Raw genomic sequence first — 22,098 nt, forward strand, 5'->3', positions numbered from 1 at the left:
ACCAGCCAGATTGTAATGAAACGGTGCAACAAGCAGAACATTCGGGTTTTTTATTGAAATAAAGCTTCCTGGAAACTTAAAATGTGCATCAGGTCATATGCTCCCACCTTCTCCCAAAGCATCCCGGAGTCCTTTTAGTAATATCTAGGCCTGTATAATTATTCTTTGATAAAACTTAGCTAATTGGCTTTATCACAAGAAGCATAATATAACTGGAATGCAATTTTCATTCATTTTCTCCCAATTGGAGGCTAAATGTAACAGAGGCCGCTAAGGAATGGCGCATTTGAAAATACAGAATCCGCCCTTATCACATCAACTTTCTTTTCTTTTTCTTTTATGGCCCACGGGATAGAATAAGCTGGATCTCTCCAGTGTGCAGGCTGATCGTGGCAGCACTAATGATTTAATTTGCATTGCAGACCTGCAATTTGCATTGTGCCTTAATTCTGTTTAACCTGCTGTTAAAAGACAGCAATCAAGTCGGACCCTTGAGCTCGAGGTTCTGCGAATTCTTCTAAATGGAACACTGCAGCAGAAACGATTGCAGCCATAAGTGTATACATGCCAGTGTTAATGTGTTAATCATTACCCATTGTTTCATTCGGAAGTACGTAAAGATATTCGATCGAAGAGCTGAACTGAAACACAGGATGTGATTTTTGGAAAAGTTTCTCCTCGATTTGATTCATTTTCCTGCATTAGTGTGGACCAACACCATGCTGCTGAAAGTGATGCTACTCGTGTGTTCCTTGAAAATAGTCATCAAAGGTGGCCAGCATGAAGACGACTTTCAAATAAATGCAGTAGAGCGTGTGTTCAAGGTCTTTTTAAAAAGCGAAAACATCTCAATATCTAGCATTTCATTTCATACGATTCCAAAAAAACGAATATAACGTCTATCTGGAGATATTTCTACTCGTTTCGAGCTTTTTAATATTCTTATTCTACTGGGAGATCATTTTGGTCCTTTTTAGGAATATTTAGAAAAATTATTAAATTATCTGCCAACAGAAGGAGGCAATTTCAAACTAAAAATGGCTAAAAAAATAGTTTTAATATTTGGTTTATCATAAAATACTAGAACACTATTTTATACCATTTTTATATTGCAAATACACTTAGAAAAAGAAAGAAAGGTAGAAAGAAAAAGAATAAAAAAAGAAAAATTTAAAGAAAAAAAAAGGTAGAAAGAAAAAAAATTGTAGAAGGAAATATAGACAAGAGAATAAACAATATAAAAACAAGAGAAAGAAAGTAGGAAAATTTAGTCTGGTCACCTGAATTTTTTTTTTTTTACAGCTGAGTGAACAACTTTCTTCACATAACCAAGCGAAGTCAGAGCGCAGGACCAACCACAATACAGCGCCCTGGAGCACGTGAGATTAAGGGCCTTGCTCAAGAGCCCAAGCAGTTGACAGCTTGGAGATACCGGGGTGTGAACCCCTGCCTTTCCAATCAGCAACCCTTTGTTATAGTAACACTTTGTTGCGGGTCCGTTAAGACAAAAAAAAAAAAAAAAATAGCACTATACCTGACAATTGTACATATAAACTGACAACACCAGTTTGGCAATGTATAAACATTTTATTTACTCTAAACACTTACAAGAACAAAAACACCAACACAGATCACTGTATATCTTTATTATACTCAGTAAGCTTTTTATTGAAATTTTTTATCTTTATTAATTTTTTTTCTATTTTTTTTATTTTTAGTTGGCCAAGGCAGCAAAAATCTATCATACTGTATATTACAACATGCTGTCTACACTGCCCACACCAGGAATGGAAAGTAATATAGACACTAATTAAAAAAACCATGAAAGTATAAAAGCATCATTTTACAGCAGTTGGAATACTGACATTTAAGTAACAGCGTGTCTTACATCATTAAAATTGTTGGAGAGAATAAAGGGCACAGAATGAAAAAGGAGAGGGAAGGAGAGAGAGACCCCAATCCCCCCCCCAACCGAAAAAAAAAAACAACCCAAACAAACAGATGCACAACAAAATTGCCTTCTGGTTTAATCATAATGTTGCAAGTGGATGTAATTTTCAGTGCTCTTTTTTTTGTTTTTTGCACATATGAAGCGCTGTAGCAAGTACAAACGACATATTCGTAAGTGCTCATCATGTCCTGACCGGGGCAATGTCTCACGAAGCAGGTTAAACGGTAACTGGGTTTCCAACGTATTAGACTGTGCATGATGGAAACGTGTCGCTGATGCATTTCGATTTGCTCACCACAGACTGCGTTCTGCTGATCCAAGTTTTCATGATCAACAATCACACGTGTTTGCGTGGAGCACGAAGGGGGCTCAGGCACTGTATTTTGCAGAAAAAACTTTCATGAAAATATAAAGCGATATTTAATTAACGCCACTGATAAGACCACAAGACAGGATGTGGCAGCAAAAGGCTTTTAATTCATTACAATGTGTATCATTTTGTGGGGCTTCAGAAAGGTAGAGGGTGTGTGTGTGTGTGTGTGTGTGTGTGTGTGCGTGTATGTCTTCCCTTTACCTCTACCAAACTCCAAACAAGGTTTAAATACGTTATGAATATACACACACTATATGGTCAAAAGTATCTGGACACTCATTCATTCTCATGAGCATCTTTAATGAGTTGCTGTTTTAATAAACTCCACTCTTCTAGAATTTGGACTGCGGTCGTGCAGATGCGAGATCATTTATCTACAAGAGTATAAGCGAGATCAGGCTGATGTTAGGTGAGGAGGTCTGAGGTGAGGTCATTTAGAATCAGGCCTCTGTGAAGGACACTCAAGTTCTTCGAATCAAACTTTAACACACCATGTCTTCATGGAGCTCAATCTGGGCACAGGGACACTGATGCTGGAACAGGTATCCAAAACAAATGTGTGTGTCCAACTGTGGTAACATATTAGGGAAGAATCGGGTGATGGTCAGGTGTCCACAAACTTCACGCCATGTAGTGTCTCTCTCTAATATATATATATATATAAAAAATAAAACATTCCTAACACACACCTATTCACAAAATAAAAGATATTAGCCGTATAAACAAGTGTCCATATACTTTTGGCTATATAGTGTGCAGTCCTTAATCAAGCTGCACAACACGGTGCTTGCGAGTACCAGAGTTCACTTGTTCACCCTCGCCACGGCTATATACAAAAATAAAGTGGCATACGCAACACCTGAACATTTATTAGGCTGTCAGTCGATTTAACGCGAAAGTGCCCTCGTGTTCTCTCAGGGCTGTAGTGACTGAAACGTGAGGAGGAAATCGGAATGGAATCTGAAAAGGGCACCTTATTTCCTAATCGCCGGCTAATCGCTTAACATTTCAGGTCTGCGCAAATCATCTTAAGTGGCCGAAATTAGGAAAACTAACCCGCGAAGCTGCAAAAGGCCTCCTAAATCAAACAAGATCAATGTGGAAAATTAGAGAAATATCAGGGAGTGCTCGATGAGCTTTTACGTTCTGCGATCCTCAACTTATAGGCCTGGCCCCTTAAAGTTAGAGGCGTGTCGTTACCACGGCAACGTACAGAATAGAAATAAGCCTGCTGTGAGCCAGTCTACACAGAGTTTAGATCGGAATCTTAGATTAGATAGGTAGCTAACCAAAGAATCGTGCTTCATGAGAGAGGCCTCGGGAACAGAAATGCCACAGCAATGCAGATTTGTTTTGATCAAACACACTCGAACTCGTTAGCTGATTACTGAACCGCCTGTGATTCAAATGTGCAAGAAAAAAAATTTAGGAAAAAAAAAAGAAAAAAAAAAAGAAAAAGAGAAAACGCTGAGAATCTAGCAGAGCTGTGGCACCCCAGGAGTCTTGAAACGACTTGGGCCACAGATTCAATTCAAGAGGTGGCGACAGTGACGACCGCCAATGAACAAGTGAATTTTTCATGTGACAAATTTTAATCATGAGTCGGCAGAGCGCTCGGTTAGGTGGGCGTCACTGGACATGACAATGGCACATTCAGTTTCCATCACACCTGCATGGAAATTAGTGGAAAGCGGATAAGGGTTATGAGAGGAGCGGATAAGAAGTACTGCAAGGGTTGCGGTCCGATGTTCTTTCCTTCACGGACAAAAATCTTCGGGGTTTATGGAGAAAACTTTTTGGCTTGTGCTCGGACCCTTTTTTCGTATTCCACTCTGTTTTGGCTGCAAAAGTAAAAAAAATATATAAAAATCAGCATTCGTTTACAAAAAAAAATAAAAAATCTTCCACAGTCATAACACTCGAAGAAATTTCGCATTCAGAAAGCTCGTCAGAGATTAAGTGAAAATTAAGTAATGAACAGCTTGAAGCTTAGAACTGTAGTGACATTACCAGTAGATTGTGTATGCCTCCGCCTGTGCCGGATCCTGGATATTTGGCTCGTTTAGGAGTTCTTGGATCCCTAGCAAAATCTAGAAAAGGAGAAATCCAACGAGAGGTAAACAAAACCGACTACCTGCCTTTCATGAGAACATTCTGCCCCCTTCAGGCACACACCATCCAAAGCATCTCTTATCTCTGACTAGACACTTATTAGATAACTGTCGTTATTGCGAGTCGAATCCATTAATACGTGCTGAAGGGAGTAGCTCTTCAACTTAAAAACTTTCATTCAAACATTCACATTTTTTTCCTTTGGCAGGTGCTTTTATCTACTTATGGCTGACGATGCAAATAGCACCCGCATTTTATAATAACAAGCTATAAAAAAAAAAAAAAACATTCGAGTGAATCAAATTTACGCTAATGAAATCAGACAATATGGCAGTACTCCTTTCCAGACGCCTTGCAACAGCAACAAGATCGAGCCAACATGCGACTGGCAACCAACCACCCACGAACTTCCTTCTTCTGAAGATATTTTTAGTTCTTGTTTGTGGGTCTGCTTTCTTATTAGCTCTTGTTCTAGGCTTCTTTTCAGCAAGTGCAAAAGCTTTAATGGATATAAGCTGAGAGACTGACATGGTGAGTCAATTCTCACTTCTTTGTCTGGTTCTGTTGTCGAGTGCTCAGGATGTACCACATCGGCCTGAGACTCGACACGCTGCAGACCCTAACGGCAGAAAATTACATATTTATCGCTTGTGTTTTCTTTTTACATGTTTCTGTACTGTTGGCTCTCAGAATACAGTTTGTACGATCATATACATTACAATTATTTTACAATCTTACAAACAATCCATCAAACAGACAATTTTAGTTAGCGGTGTGGAGTTCAAAAACTTATTATAAAGTATATTAATACCACAGCACATTTTCATTCTCAAATCTGATTGGTCAGAAAGCACTGCCTTATACTTTCTGGCTACAACATAGACTCTTGGTTTATATTAAATTCACTAGTTCTAATGCATTATTGGAACACAAGGTTAGAAAAAGAAGACCATTCCTATGAATGAGTAAAATGACAACACCCCTGCATAGTATGAGTCCAGAGTAAAAGTCCTGCTTTCACAATTCTGATTCAGTGAAAGTAGTTGCTTATAAATGTACTTGGGATCAAAAGGAAAAGTACTGATCTATGAGGGCAAAATTTAAATAAAGTGATGGATTCTTTTCCATCATAAAGCTAGAGTGGACTTTGGATAGTTACAGTGAGACTCCATTCTCCACACAAACTCTCATCAATTCCGTGGTGATTCACTACAGGTTCTCATAACGCAATTTATGTTTCCACTTTAAACCAGAGAGGGAGACATTTCTTAAATAAATAAGAAAATGTAGTAAAGTAAAAGTTTTCCAGAATAAATTCACTCTGATAAAGATGTCCTGAAGTCCGTCTGTCCATCCATCTCTCTCTCTCTCTCTGTATATGCGTGTGTATTTTATTTATATAACTTCTGGTACCATCAACCATTCTGATGAGATAGATAGATAGATAGATAGATAGATAGATAGATAGATAGATAGATAGATAGATAGATAGATAGATAGATAGATAGATAGATAGATAGATAGATAGATAGATAGATAGATAGATAGATAGATAGATAGATAGATAGATAGATAGATAGATAGATAGATAGATAGATAGATAGATAGATAGATAGATAGATAGATAGATAGATAGATAGATTCAGTACGCATCTTGGTTTTTAAGACATGGTTTGGTTAAATTTAGATTTACAGTAAGGGGGAAAGAAATGCAAAACAAAATTGCTTGCCTTTTTTAATGCAGTTATTTTCTAATAGCATTTGCGATCACCACAATTGTCAACGATTGGTCACATTTTATAGAAGAATATTTTAAGAATATTTTTAAATATTTGATACAAATAAAATAGTATAAATCAAATAAATGCAATACTCTTATATCAAATTGAGTAATCAATTAAATTGTCACAAATTAAATTAATTACATAAAATGTAATAAATGGAAAAACTGAATTAAAATTGTTTACACTGGTTAGACTCCATTTGGGTAATAAAGATGTGAATGTTAAATGTGTGTTTTACATTTTATATTAAATTTTCTAAAGATATCTACTTAACTGTTTTACTTATTCCAGCATACTTTAACAAACGTCTTCATTCCTCCGCTTCTTTATTTATTCATTCCATATGAATTCCAAATTGTTAGAATTTTCTGTTTAGAAGAGAAGTTAAGGGACTTCCTGTTTTGCGGATAACATTAGTGCTATGGATTCTTTAACGTTTTTATGTCTGAAATAAATTGAGGTTTGTTTGTTTGTTTTTTGTTTTTTTAGTTACCCGTGGCATTGTTGTGTACGTTTTCAAGTTTAATAATAATAATGTAAAAAATGCGAGGCAGAGACCAAACAAACCTGCGGTCCACCACATACACACACAATCTATATCTACACACTCATACCATATATCATATCATATCATATCACACACACACACATATATATATATATATATATATATATATATATATATATATATACAGTGAGGAAAATAAGTATTTGAACACCCTGCTATTTAGCAAGTTCTCCCACTTAGAAATCATGGAGGGGTCTGAAATGGTCATCGTAGGTGCATGTCCACTGTGAGAGACATAATCTTAAAAAAAAATCCAGAAATCACAATATATGTTATATATATATTTTTTTTATATTTATTTGTATGATACAGCTGCAAATAAGTATTTGAACACCTGAGAAAGTCAATGTTAATATTTGGTACAGTAGACTTTGTTTGCAATTACAGAGGTCAAACATTTCCTGTAGTTTTTCACCAGGTTTGCACACACTGCAGGAGGGATTTTGGCCCACTCCTCCACACAGATCTTCTCTAGATCAGTCAGGTTTCTGGCCTGTCGCTGAGAAACACGGAGTTTGAGCTCCCTCCAAAGATTCTTTATTGGGTTTAGGTCTGGAGACTGGCTAGGCCACGCCAGAACCTTGATATGCTTCTTACAGAGCCACTCCTTGGTTATCCTGGCTGTGTGCTTCGGGTTATTGTCATGTTGAAAGACCCAGCCTCGACCCATCTTCAATGCTCTAACTGAGGGAAGGAGGTTGTTTCCCAAAATCTCGCAATACATGGCCCCGGTCATCCTCTCATTAATACAGTGCAGTCGCCCTGTCCCATGTGCAGAAAAACACCCCAAAGCATGATGCTACCACCCCCATGCTTCACAGTAGGGATGGTGTTCTTGGGATGGTACTCATCATTCTTCTTCCTCCAAACACGTTTAGAGGAATTATGACGCAAAAGTTCTATTTTGGTCTCATCTGACCACATGACTTTCTCCAATGACTCCTCTGGATTATCCAAATGTTCATTGGCAAACTTAAGACGTGCCTGGACATGTGCTGGTTTAAGCAGGGGAGCCTTCCGTGCCATGCATGATTTCAAACCATGACGTCTTAGTGTATTACCAACAGTAACCTTGGAAACGGTGGTCCCAGCTCTTTTCAGGTCATTGACCAACAACTCCCGTGTAGTTCTGGGCTGATTTCTCACCTTCCTTAGGATCATTGAGACCCCACGAGGTGAGATCTTGCATGGAGCCCCAGTCCGAGGGAGATTGACAGTCATGTTTAGCTTCTTCCATTTTCTAATGATTGCTCCAACAGTGGACCTTTTTTCACCAAGCTGCTTGGCAATTTCCCCGTAGCCCTTTCCAGCCTTGTGGAGGTGTACAATTTTGTCTCTAGTGTCTTTGGACAGCTCTTTGGTGTTGGCCATGTTAGTAGTTGGATTCTTACTGATTGTATGGGGTGGACAGGTGTCTTTATGCAGCTAACAACCTCAAACAGGTGCATCTAATTTAGGATAATAAATGTAGTGAAGGTGGACATTTTAAAGGCAGACTAACAGGTCTTTGAGGGTCAGAATTCTAGCTGGTAGACAGGTGTTCAGATACTTATTTGCCGCTGTTTCATACAAATAGTTTAAAAATCATATATTGTGATTTCTGGATTTTTTATTTTAGATTATGTCTCTCACAGTGGACATGCACCTGCGATGACAATTTCAGACCCCTCCATGATTTCTAAGTGGGAGAACTTGCAAAATAGCAGGGTGTTCAAATACTTATTTTCCTCACTCTGTGTGTGTGTGTGTGTGTGTGTGTGTGTGTGTATATATATATATATATATATATATATATATATATATATATATATATATATATATATATATATATATAAATATATACACACGCACACACACACGCACACACACGCACACACACGCACACACACGCACACACACGCACACACACGCACACACACGCACACACACTCTAAAGATAGGTCGATAGATAGATAGATAAAGAGAGAGAGACAGAGAAAGAAAAATGGAGAGATTGATGGGTGGGTGTTTAAAAAAAAAAACTTGTATATGTATAATGATGCATCAGTTTATTTTAACATTTACGTGTCAGCGTTAGAAGTTACTTTCTGGGTTCTCTGTAAAATGACACTGCACAGATTTTTTTTTTTTGAGATGGACTGAAAGACGAACAGAGAGAGAGAGAGAGAGAGAGAGAGAGAGAGAGAGAGAGAGAGAGAGAGAGAGAGAGAGAGAGAGAGATAAAAGGAAAAACAAAAAAAAGAGAAAAAAGAGCGATAGAGAACATTCATTCATTTTCTCCCGCTTATCCGTAAGTCGGGTCGCGGGGGCAGCAGTCTAAGCAGGCCCCCGCCTTCGACTGCTGCCCAATCCTCACAGCACCGTCCCTTACGGTCCCTCCTGCAGGTGGTGAGCCCACGGGAAGCGATAGAGAACATTTCACAGCTATAACGTAAGCGAGAACAAGAACTAACTTGTTTCCTTAACATTAAATCTAAATATAAAGTGTTAAAGTGTGGTCATTTACTAAGAATTAAACAGTGTAATTGTTTACACAAATCGCTGAGGTACAAGGGAAAATAACACACTCCAGGCCAGTTTTATATGCAAATAATTCTTTTTCAGAATCCCTGTGTCTTTCATCTTTATCCTTAAAGTCCTGAATTTCAAGAAAAACTCTTAAGTATACACTTAACTTTTTAGACTAGTTTTAGCTTTTGAGTTAATTTTTTCATTTTGCCTGTTCTTTTGGTAAACAAATAATTTTTCCACCTCCACAAGGATCACTTTTCACAGTCAGCCATTAAGATGTACAAAAGGTTAATAGCGTACAGAAACCCTGGGAATTACAGGTAAAAGTGTATAGCGGTCGTCACAAGCCGCTCTCACCTGCTTGATTGTAATAGCTGGCCTCCAGTCTTTGTCCTCCTCTAAAATTGATAGGCACACTGTGCCAGACGGATATACGTTGGGATGAAACAGCGGCGGCTCGAATTTACCTGAAGGAGGTAAAATGGCGTTGGAGATTAATCCTGCAATCATGAGCTGTACATAGAGCACAATGCACAAGTAATAACACTGCAAAACTATTTTCATCACTCACATTTTGGAGGGGAGGACGGGTAATCATCCTTGAAGAGCATCCGCAGTTTGAACAAACCGCCTTCCCAAGGAGTCTGAGGGAGAAGAATATAAGACAACATTTTATTCAAAAAGGTTATGAACATCATTTGATAATTTACACAACTTTTCAGGGCAAAATTTACTTTTCTTTCAGTTCAGTATTTATACCATCCACAATTTAAATAGGAACACCTGTACTTCTCATCCACGTATTTGAAGAAGATCAGAAAAAGCATCAGGTATGCTTGATGGACAAAAGTATTGGGACACCTAACTTTACCCTTCATATGGAGATTGTCCAAAAAACTGCTGAATGAAGGATGTCTTTGGATGCGAAAGCATTACATTTTCCCTACACTTGCACTAGGAGACCCAAACCTGCTCCACCAGGACAATGATACTGCACACAAAGCCAGCTTTACATAGGTTGGAGTGAAAGATCTTGATTGGCCCGCTATAGAGCTCTAACCTCAACCCTACTGAACATGGATGAACTGCAACACTGACTGCACCCCAGGCCTCCCCACCCTATATCAATACCTTACTTTACCAACACCCCTGTGACTAAATGAAATCTCACATCTCCACAAGCACTCTAAAATCTAGCAGAACATCCACCCAGAAGAGTAGAGGGAATTATTACAGCAAAATAGGGACTAAATATGGAAAGTGGATTTTTAAACACCTTAGTCAGGTGCCCACAAAAGTTTGTTCAAATAGTATTTCTTCCCCAATATGATTTATTCTGACTTGCTTTTCTGCTCACCATGGCTGTATAGAGTTATTTCTTTCTATACAGAAAGAAATAACTCTTCTACGTTATCACTGAGACCTGGATTAAACCAGGTGATTATATGGGTCTAAACGGGTCGACACCATCAGGATATGTTTATAAGCATGAGCCCCGTCAGACTGGTCGTGGGGGGGGTGTAGGAACCATTTATAGTGCTTCTCTTAATGTTAGTCAGAGATTAGGATTCAGCTTTAAATCATTTGAAGTGCTCGTTCTTAAAATTGCACTTTCAGAGATGCATAGAAAACTCGCTCTGGTCACCGTGTACAGACCCCCAGGGCCCTACGCTGATTTTCTTCATGAGTTTGCTTGTTTTCTCTCAGACCTCCTGATCAGCTTTGATAAAGTGCTGCTTGTAGGAGATTTTAATATTCATGTAGATGATGCAAACGATGCCCTAGGATTATCATTTGTCGATTTACTAAACTCTTTTGGAGTTAAACAAAACGTCACCAGACCAACCCACCGTTTTAACCACACACTAGACTTAATAATATCCCACGGAGCAGACGTCACTGATATAAATATTTTACCTCAGAATGATGACATCACAGACCATTATCTCCTACTGTACACACTACCGGTAGAGCAGATTAACCGTGTTTCACCACGGTATCGACTTGGTAGGACTATTATTCCAACCACTAAGGACAGATTCATAAATAACCTGCCTGATTTATCTCAGTTTCATATTAAACCCATAACTGCTGATCATCTTGATGAGATGGCAAACAACATAGACCTTATCCTCACTAGCACTTTAGACACTGTTGCCCCCATCCGGTTAAAAAAGGTTCGAGAACAAGCACCTGCACCTTGGTATAATAGTCATACGCATGCCCTAAAGAGAACAGCACGTAATCTGGAGAGAAAATGGAGGAAAACTAAATTGGAGGTATTTAGAATTGCGTATAAAGACAGTATGCTGAGCTACAGACAGGCGCTAAAAGCTGCTAGAGCTAAACACCTGAGCAAACTCATAGAAAATAACAAAAACAACCCCAGGTTCCTTTTCAGTACAGTCGCTAAATTAACAACAAATCAGGGATCTGAAAAATGTGTTCCATCACAGTTTAGTAGTGAAGACTTTATGAATTTCTTCACTGAAAAAATAGATAACATTAGAAAAACAATTGTGGCAGTTCAACCTCTGACAGCATCTCCCGACACAATCGTACTTACAACCCCACAACTACACTGTTTTACATGTATAGGACAGGAAGAGCTGTATGATGCTATTATGAAAGCTAAATCAACAACATGTCAGTTAGATCCAATTCCCACTAAACTACTGAAGGAAGTGTTATATACAGCTGGTGAGCCTCTTTTAAATATTATTAACTCCTCACTATCGTTAGGTCATGTCCCTAAATCCCTCAAGTTAGCAGTTATTAAGCCCCTCATTAAAAAACCTAATCTGGATCCAAACACGCTATCGAATTACAGACCAATTTCAAATCTCCCATTTATGTCTAAGATTTTAGAAAAGATTGTCGCTGCCCAGCTATGTAACCACTTGCAGGAGAACAATATCTTTGAAGAGTTTCAGTCAGGTTTTAGGCCCCATCATAGCACAGAAACTGCTCTAGTTAAAATCACTAACGACCTGTTTTTAGCTTCAGACCAAGGCTACATCTCCCTATTAGTTTTACTAGATCTTAGTGCTGCGTTCGACACTATAGATCATGATCTTCTCCTCGATCGCTTACAGAATTACATCGGTATTCAGGGACAGGCATTAAGCTGGTTTAAATCCTACCTGTCCAATCGTTACCATTTCGTAGATTTAAATGGAGAGCTATCCAGAATAATGCTAGTAAATTATGGCGTGCCACAAGGGTCAGTTCTGGGACCCCTGCTTTTTACAATATACATGCTTCCATTAGGAAATATTATTAGAAGGCATGGAATTAGCTTCCATTGTTATGCTGATGATACCCAGCTATATATTTCATCCAAACCAGGCGATACAGCTCAATTAGCTCGCATAACTGAGTGTGTTGAAGAAATAAGAGATTGGATGACCCATAACTTTCTGCTATTAAATTCTGATAAAACGGAGATTTTGCTCATCGGCCCAAAAAATAGTACACAGAAGCTCCAGCATCTCAGCCTGCATTTAGACGGTTGTTCTGTAACTACTAGTTCAACGGTAAAAGACCTGGGAGTTATTTTAGACAGCAACTTATCTTTTAAAAATCACATCAATCAAGTTACAAAAACAGCCTTCTTTCACCTTAGAAATATTTCTAAGCTAAGAAATGTTATCTATATCTGATGCAGAGAAGCTCGTCCATGCGTTTATGACCTCTAGAATAGACTACTGTAATGCATTACTAGGTGGATGTCCTGCATCATTAATAAACAAGCTTCAGTTAGTTCAGAATGCAGCAGCAAGAGTTCTTACTAGGTCAAGAAAATACGATCATATAACCCCAATCTTATCGTCCCTACACTGGCTTCCTATTAAGTTTCGAATAGACTACAAACTACTGCTACTCACTTATAAAGCACTAAATGGTTTGGCTCCCATGTATCTATCCAGTCTCTTAACACGCTACAATCCGTCACGCTCCCTGAGATCTCAAAACTCTGGGCTTCTAGTAGTTCCTAGAATAGCAAAGTCCACTAAAGGTGGTAGAGCATTTTCACATTTAGCTCCTAAACTCTGGAACAGTCTTCCTGACAGTGTTCGGGGTTCAGATACACTCTCCCAGTTTAAGTGCAGATTAAAAACATATCTTTTTAGCAAAGCCTACACATAACACACATCACACACATCACATCACAACCTTGTGCTCCAGAACATCTGATCACATGCACATTATCAACTTGTGCTGTTAATATCATGAACAGCAGCTACGCTAATTCCTCTCCACTGCTTCTCTTTCTCTCCCCATCCCGAGGCATCCTGAGGTTTGGCCAGCTCCAGTCACGTCCCACCTCGTGAAGATTATGGACCTATGGATGATCATGGAGAAGTAGATGCCGAGTGTTTAAAGGCCCTGGCATGGAGAAGCTGATGCTGGATCTATGATGATCACAAATTGTTCTGTATTGTTGAAAGATTTATGACCAAACTTTTGATGTCACCCATATGAGGATGGGTTCCCCTTTGAGTCTGGTTCCTCTCAAGGTTTCTTCCTCATATCATCTAAGGGAGTTTTTCCTTGCCACTGTCGCCACGGCTGCTCATCAGGGACAAACGCACACCATTCACCTTCACTGTTGTTTTCTGTAAAGCTGCTTTGAGACAATGTCTGTTGTGAAAAGCACTATACAAATAAACTTGACTTGACTTGACTTGACTTTCGGCTTCTCCCGTTAGGGGTCGCCACAGCGGATCCTCCGCACATTTGATTTGGCACGTTTTTACGCTTGATGCCCTTCCTAATGCAACCCTCACCATTTATCCGCGCTTGGGACCGGCACTGAAAGTGGCTGGGGTTGGTTCCCTGACCGGGGATCAAACCCAGGCTGCAGCGATGAGAGCGGCGCATCCTAACCACTAGACCACCAGGGAACCTAGCTGTATAGAGTAATTAAATTAATCAAATACACTGCATCCACACCTTTCTCATGGACTAGCCCTACTTCTCATTTAACGTTTTGTGTACACTTTATAGAGGCTGGTGTTTGAGAGTTTTGGGAAGACCAGCAGTTTTTTATATACTCAGATTTTAGGTAGTATTTGGTACCAACAACTATACCAGTGCCAGAGATCCAAAAAGATTTCTGCTGTTTGATAAGAAGTGCAATACGATTGGTTGATTGCATTATTACATGAATGCGCAGGTGTACAGGTGTCACTATGGAGGTGAGGTGTATTTAGAATAAGACCAAACCATCTAATAAGTAATTTCACTGATTGTAATTAGCAATTAACTTAGTTGTTTAAACGAGAGACATAAGAAAGACATTTCTACCCAAACCCAATCGGAGTGTACCAAATTTCACACTTATTAACAACCTGCCCGCCGCACCCACACTAGAATCTTACTTTCCAAGTCTGGATGGTATTAAAGCTGTATTACTGACGTGTGTTATTGTCATCTCTTAGCAGACGCTTCTTCAGCCTACCTACCGACACTGTGCTTCTACCTCGACAGCGTAAACACTGCACATTAAACCCATCTTAAGTGCAACAGTTTCCTACCTTGAGGTTTAAGCTTCCTGGCTGTTTCTAGCTGTGAAACAATATTGTTTGAGTCAAAGTCTAAAAATGGTGCTAGTGCACGGTGCAAATAGGTCTGCCGCCCAACATCGCCTACTGCATGCACGCTTCAGGGTTTCTGTGTTTGTTTGTTTTTTATTATTTCTCACCACACCGAAAATACCCATGTTCATAAACACCTCTCAGATAGGAAGTTTATACAGTGTTTACAACCAGAGCTGCATAGACACGGTCACCATTTACACCCCCCCCCAGAATAATTTCTCAATTATCTTTCTGAAATGCATGACTGGAAAAAAATGTGAGACAAAGATAATTTATGGCAGCTCTATATATTGTAGAGAGAATCTTACCCCTTTCTTTCCAGGGATAGCGCACTCCCAGTTCATCAGGTTCATTGTTCCATCTGGGTTTTTGGTTGGCACGGCGACAAAACCCTGCGGAAAAAATAAAAACAAAACGATAAAATCCATCAACATCGAGCTGAACATGACGGAAATGAACAAAATACTTAGATCTCTTAATTGCCTGGATCTCTCTCACTCACACACACACACACACACACACACACACACTGTAAAACCATCAGTCTTTAAACACATGTTGCATACTTTAAGTCCGTAGCAAAAGCCCATTTTAAAGCAGCAGTTTGCACAATATGGGGGATGTTCGAGGCATCATCAGTCTCCCTCAATACAAATGAGGACTTTATATTTATTAGTTAAATATAGCTTGCACAGAAATTGACCTCTTCCCTTTATCAACAACACATTCTAGTATTTACTTTCAAAGCTAATTTTGTACTTATGTATAAAATCTTATATATATATATATATATATATTCATTATGCTGTTTTTCAGTGTTCAATAGTTTGTATTAAATTTTAAGCTGTTTCTGAAAATCTAAAAGTGAAAGTATTCATTAGGAGTCAAAAGAAAACCTTAACTGAATTTAGTTGTTGTATCACTTAACAGTGGATATCTGCGACTACACTGCATCACTGGTCACTAAATTTGTGATCCATATCGCAGGTCATCGAATGATTTGCAGTATATTGACAAAATATGGACAAAAGTGCAGTATATGGACAAAAGAATTGGCACAACTGACTTTTGCAGTCTCATGCAGTTCAAACTGTTTACACAAATTTAGAGGCACACAATTGCAGTCTTAGGATGTGGTAGCATACAATTTTCGCTTCACTCGAACTAGGCGTCCCAAACCTGCTCCAGAATGATGATGCCCAGAGAACAAAACCAGCTCTGTGAAGAGATGCTTTACGTGGGTTGGAGTGGAAGAGTTGATCTGGATCTCAAACCTAATGAACATATTTAGGATGATTTGGAGCTACTCACTACACCTACCACACCTACCACAGTACCTGACTTTACTAATGCCCTTAAGAATGAACGAGCAAAAATCTCCACAAGCGCTGCGCAAAATCCTATGGAACATCTTCCCAGTGGAAGTTATAACAGCAAATAGGAACTGAATGTGGAATGGGATGCTCAAAAAGCATTTTATGGTCAGGTGTCCTCGAACTCAAACAGCAGCAAAAAAAAAAAAGGCTGAAAATAAAGTGCAAGAACAAAGCCGAGTTGAAAGTGAGGGCTTCGGTATCGATCATTGAAAGCAGCCGGGCATTTCTTGTGTGAAAAAGTCTCAACGAATGTGATCTTATCTTTTATTTACAGCTGAAGTCTCGGATATTCCAGCTGTCTGTCTCCTTGGAATAAAGTCATTACTATGGCAACACACTTCAGCTTCATGTCTTTCGAACAGATAAGGAAACTGCAAATGTGTGTTTGATATTAAGGTTAATCCAGACTTCATACTTACAGGTACTTGAACAGCTTTGCATGTATGTGTGTGTGTGTGTGTGTGTGTGTGTGTGTAAACAAATGCCATCAATTCATCTCCAAATTTCCACCTGGTGATTACAAGGTCAGCAAAAAAATTAAACACTGAACACTTAGTTTTTATTTATTGTTACAGGTTGAAGCAGTTAATTACTGTAATTCTGACACAATGACGAAAACACTAAAACTAGCACGCGCGCACAAACCCATGCAGCGGAAAACACGTAGGTGGGGTTAGTACTAGATAAGGGGTCAAACTTTGCATATTTTTAAAAGCTGTTTCCATGCGTGACTATTGTCGTGTACGTTATCCTGCTCAGGTTTTTTTTTTTTTTTTTTTTTTTTTTTTTTTTTACACGTCTTGTAATTGGAACGACCGACCAAAAATCTCAGGAAAATCTCAGTTGCTAAACTGAGAAAACACGCACGAATGTTACATTTATCACATTAGTGATATTGAAATTGATTCAGCATTCTCCTTCTGAGTGTGAATATACCAAAGTCTGTGCAGGTGTGTGTGTATTTACTTTGCTCTGACATCAATGACAGGATCGCCAATCTGCGTGGTTAGGGACCTGACTACTTGTGGGCTTCTCTTTGACATTTCATTCTTTTGACAGACGTCCTTTATCCAGAGCAATTTGTGTCTAATTTACACACCTGAGCAGTTCCCAATTGAAGTTCTAGTTTATGCAGCTTGACAGTGTTTGGAATTTTGAGTTCAAATCCCATCAGAAATCCAACATCTTAAGCACTGTTCGACCAACAGTGGATTTTACCGATAGCTATTTTGGATCATACTTGCCGAAAACTAATGGATAGGATTTTAAATGGATACGATTTTTAAAAATTTATTAATTAAAAAAAAAAATAATAATTTAAACCTCCATGTAAATTAGCCCTGAACTTGGTTACAAAAAAAGTAGTGAATCATTAAGATGTGCAAAAAAAAAAATAATACATTTTATTACATAAGAAATAAATAGTAAATAAATATAATATTCCGTTCTCTCTGCACGGGACATTAGTTATACGCCTCTAGAGGCCAATTTTGTAATGACATTCTTCCGGCTTCCGCTCAGCTGTCAGTAGGTGAGTTCACATGGAGCGTTGTGAATCGGTTTAAAAGTCCAATCCGAATAAAAACGCCTGAACCAAATGAAACTGAATTCTGTTTAAGGGGAGTGGAATAAACCTTTCTATAAACCAAACAAAATAAAGATTACGTTTAACGCGTTAACAACGATTACTGCAGTTAATAAGACCCATTGAGGGACAAAAAAAGCGCTTCCTTAAATCTTCCTGTAAATTCAGATGCCTCTCTTCACCTGGCTCTGCATTAGATCTCACATCGCCCTATTCATTACTACCCTCGCAGAAGATGTACACAAACCTTTGTACTGTGCTCTTGTGAACACAATTGATTTACCACGACAAATTCGCCAAAGCTTCCGAGTTTGTACAAAACAACCGCAACACGCATAATTAGGGGAATTGGATTTCTGACGGTCTCTTCTTTTGGGGCCAGAAATCCCTCTACCAGTCCACACAAATGTGTGGTTTAGTTTCCATCCCAAGTCACTAAATTCCAGCAATACAACCTGTTCTCACTACGGACCTTCATCCACATGCTTCTGCTTTTTGGAGGAGAGAGAGACGTATTAAGATGCTTCTTAGTGATGCACAGCCACCAAAATGCTCAGCTTTGTCTTTCCCCTCATACCTTCCATGGTATTATGCCAACAAATTCCAAGTTGACAGGACTGGACATTTCCAGGGGGTTCATCTTTAAGGGCTCAGCAGTAGCAGCTTAACAGTGCTGAGATTTGAACTTTCCAATCAGAAGTCTAATATCTTAAACACTGTTGGACACTTGATTGACTGGAGAACGCTCAGACTCGTATGCTCAATGCTGTCTCCTGTTATAAATACTATATTATGGTTTGAATGAAAGCACCACACAAGTTATATACAGCATAATATAAAGTCACAATGCATCACAAGGCAGTCATGAACTTTATATTTACTGAATATTTAACATTTAAATAAATAAATATCCCAAGATCCCACATTAAAATGTGTTTTATTTTTTATCTTTAAAATTGCAAAATGATTTAAAATTAGCAGTGGTCCTAATAAAATAAATTTGCCTTCCAACCAACGACTCCCTCTGTGGGGGGACCATTAATGTATCTTACTTCCATTATTTTTTGTAAATGTGTCATAGTAGTTAGTAATTAAAGGGTAGGAGGATGCGTCAGACAGGACAACAGGCGAGACAAGACAAGACAAGACAGTAGACACAACAGACATGACTCAAGAACAGAAGGTGGGATGGAATATATATAAATTTAAAAAATAAAAAAAATAAATAAAAAAGTTGTACAAATCATGACACACTATTTGGACAAATTAAACAATCTCCACTCTTCTGGGAAGAAGTTCCACTAGGGTTCGGAGTGTGATTGAGGAGACTTGTGTTCATTCAGCCACAATGGTGTTAGTAAAGTCATGTAGTGCTGTAAGGTGAGGAGGCCTGGGGTGCAGTCAGCTTTCGGAATCCAAAGACATCCTATAAGATTGTGTTTTGTAGTAACAGTTTGTGAAGGAATTCTATAGTATATGACTGCAGAGGTCAGGTGTCCCAATACTTTTCATACAGTGTAGCTCTTACATTCAGAGCAATATCACAAAACGGAAAATTGTAACTTTTTTTTTTGTCTGAACATATAAACGTTACAAAATTCAACAAATCTCCAGAATGGCCTTGAGTACTTATCCCATATCTTTCTGTAGTCTCTTTTGTCCATTGTCCTTACAGTTAGAACAGAAAATTCAGCTCATTCAGTGACACCCATCAACAGTTATTCAAGTCCATGATGATTTCCTTATCAGTAAAAAAAAACTTTCTGCACACTACTGATAATCCATTTCAACTTTACTGTTTTATTGAATACAAATACCCAGTCTACTTACAAATGGATGATCTTTCCGCCAAGCCTTTCGTTCTTGAGCGAGGCGACTCAAAGCTATACCGGACATGACTTTGACAGCTCCTTAAACTGATTACTAGGAACCTGGAGGGAAAGAAATGAAGATCGCACATCTAACATCCTGCTTTGATCACCTTAAAAAAAACACAAACATGCAACCCGAATAGATTCTCATTAAATTAATAGACAGCTAATTTGATTTGTTGTCGTTTTGTTTTGAAAATAAAAATCAGAGAGAAATATATATTTACAGGTGGCTGATTAATCCTGATATCTTAATATATTCGGACACACCCTGAATATTTATAAAATATACTAATACATCCGGGCATGTCAACATGTAACATTTATGCATACAACTCCCAATACTTCCTAAAAATATATTCCTACATTGCCTGACACTTCCTAACATTTCCCTACACTTTCTAACGTACAGTATCTCACAAAAGTGAGTACACCTCTCACAGATCAGCATTTGTTTTATTATATCTTCTCAATGGACAATACTATAGAAATTAAACTTGTATACACTTTATAGAGCAGTCAATGTGCAGCTTGTGTACAGATTGACTGTACTTTAAAAATAATTCAACATACAGCCATTATTGTCTAAATAACTGGTAACAAAAGTGAGTACACCCTCAGTGAACATGTCGAAACTGTCAATATTTTGTTTGAGCACCATTGTTATGTAGCACTGCCTTAATCCTCCTGGGAATGGAATTCACCAGAGCTGCACAGGTTGTTGCTGGGATCCTCTTCCACTTCTTTATAATGTCATCACAGAGCTGCTGGATGTTAGACACATGGTGCTTCTCCACCTCCCGCTTCAGGATGCCCCACAGGTGCTCAATAGGGTTCAGATCCGGAGACATACTTGGCCACTCCATCACCTTCACCTTCCTCAGCAAGGCAGATGTCATCTTGGTGTGTTTGGTGGTGTTATGTTGGAAAACTGTTGTTCAGCCCAGTTTCTGAAGGGAGGTCATGTTCTGCTTCAGAACACCACATGTTGGAATCCATGTTTCCCTCAATGAACTACAACTTTCCAGTACCCAGCAGCACTCATGCAGCCCCAGACCATGATGCTACCACCACCATGCTTGACTGTGGGCAAGACACAATTTTCTTGGTACTTCTCACGAGAGTGTCACCACACATGCTAGACACCATCTTAGCCAAACATGTTTGTCTTAATCTCATCAGACCACAGGACATGGTTCCAGTAATTCATGCTCTTGGACAGGTTTTCTTCAGCAAACTGTTTGCAGGCTTTTTTGTGAGCCAGAGTCAGAATAGGCTTAATTCTGGGACGACGGCCTGCAAACCGACTTGTTGCAGTGTATAGTCTGAGCTAGGGCTGTACGATTTAGGAAAAATGTCATGTTGCGATTATTGTGGTGAATATTGCCATAGCGATATAATAAATGGTGTCACTAATCGACTTGATTGGTTATCAAGGAAATTGCACACACAATAGTTATAATGTTGAAATGTGAATTTGTTTTTTAAAATGAATATTTACAAAATAAAATTACATTTGCATTAACGTAAACATTTTTCTCTCCAAGGTACAGCTGAATTAAATAAAATCTATAAATAAAAATTTTTTTTCACACAAAAATAAGATATTTGGGCAAAAACATTTTTCCAGTTTTTCTGCTGAAGATTGAAAAAGTGAAATACAGTACAGGTAGTCTTCGACTTAGTACCACAATTGAGACCGACAGACCGGACGTAACACGATTTGGTCGTAAGTAGAGTAGGAGTAGATTAGTTTTTTTTTCAGTGTCAGCTATCAATCCAATTATCTGGTCTTTTTTGTTTTGTAAACTATTCAATGTAAACTACACATAAACAACACAGAAAATGTGTCCACACATGCACTTGTTTATTTAATTAAACTGCAATATTTGCCATCATATAAATCGCACCAGCTGACATAGCGATTGCGATATACTTAATCGGGTCTGAGCACTGACAAGCGGAGCTTCCGTTTTTGGATCCTCTATAGCAATGCTGCAGCACTTGTGTGTTTTTTGAAGCAGCTTCTGCATCTGATGCACAGCATCTTTGATGGACCCTTGTGAGGTCTGTTCTGAGTGGAAACTGTCTTGGAAAACCTCTGTACGACCCTGAACACCGTACTCTAACTCCGTTTCAGTGTGTTACTGATCTTATAGCCTCGGCATCTTTGTGGAGAGAAACGATTCTAATTCTCAAATCATCAGAGTCTTTACAATAAGGTTCCATGTTGAACATCCAGTGGTCAGTATGAGAGAATTGTACTCAAAGCACCACATTGTAACTGCTCTAATACAAGATACACAAATTTGTATGTTCCTGTCAAGCAGACAAAAACATGATCATGATAAATAGGACATGTGT

At 38.6% G+C, this 22,098-nt stretch overlaps 1 protein-coding gene and 1 long non-coding RNA gene across 2 annotated transcripts in view; one reads left to right on the forward strand and one right to left on the reverse strand.

Moving 5' to 3' along the window:
- Positions 1–1,567: 1,567 nt before the first annotated feature.
- ube2ia (ubiquitin-conjugating enzyme E2Ia) overlaps positions 1,568–22,098 on the reverse strand; it is a 23,565-nt gene continuing 3,034 nt past the window's right edge. The window contains exons 2-7 of the mRNA XM_083524651.1: positions 19,694–19,794; positions 15,211–15,294; positions 9,871–9,943; positions 9,657–9,766; positions 4,335–4,414; positions 1,568–4,165 (exon numbers count right to left, since the gene is read on the reverse strand). Coding sequence (XP_083380777.1) covers positions 4,105–4,165; positions 4,335–4,414; positions 9,657–9,766; positions 9,871–9,943; positions 15,211–15,294; positions 19,694–19,759 — 474 coding nt within the window. The 5' untranslated portion in view covers positions 19,760–19,794 and the 3' untranslated portion in view covers positions 1,568–4,104. The remainder of the gene's footprint in view (positions 4,166–4,334; positions 4,415–9,656; positions 9,767–9,870; positions 9,944–15,210; positions 15,295–19,693; positions 19,795–22,098) is intronic.
- Positions 9,191–15,318, forward strand: LOC310717021. Its single transcript, XR_014530728.1, has 2 exons — positions 9,191–10,663; positions 14,213–15,318. It is a non-coding gene; the product is annotated as an uncharacterized lncRNA (long non-coding RNA).

This window comes from Silurus aristotelis, assembly GCF_946808225.1.
Source record: "Silurus aristotelis genome assembly, chromosome: 21".
Taxonomy (NCBI): Eukaryota; Metazoa; Chordata; class Actinopteri; order Siluriformes; family Siluridae; genus Silurus; species Silurus aristotelis.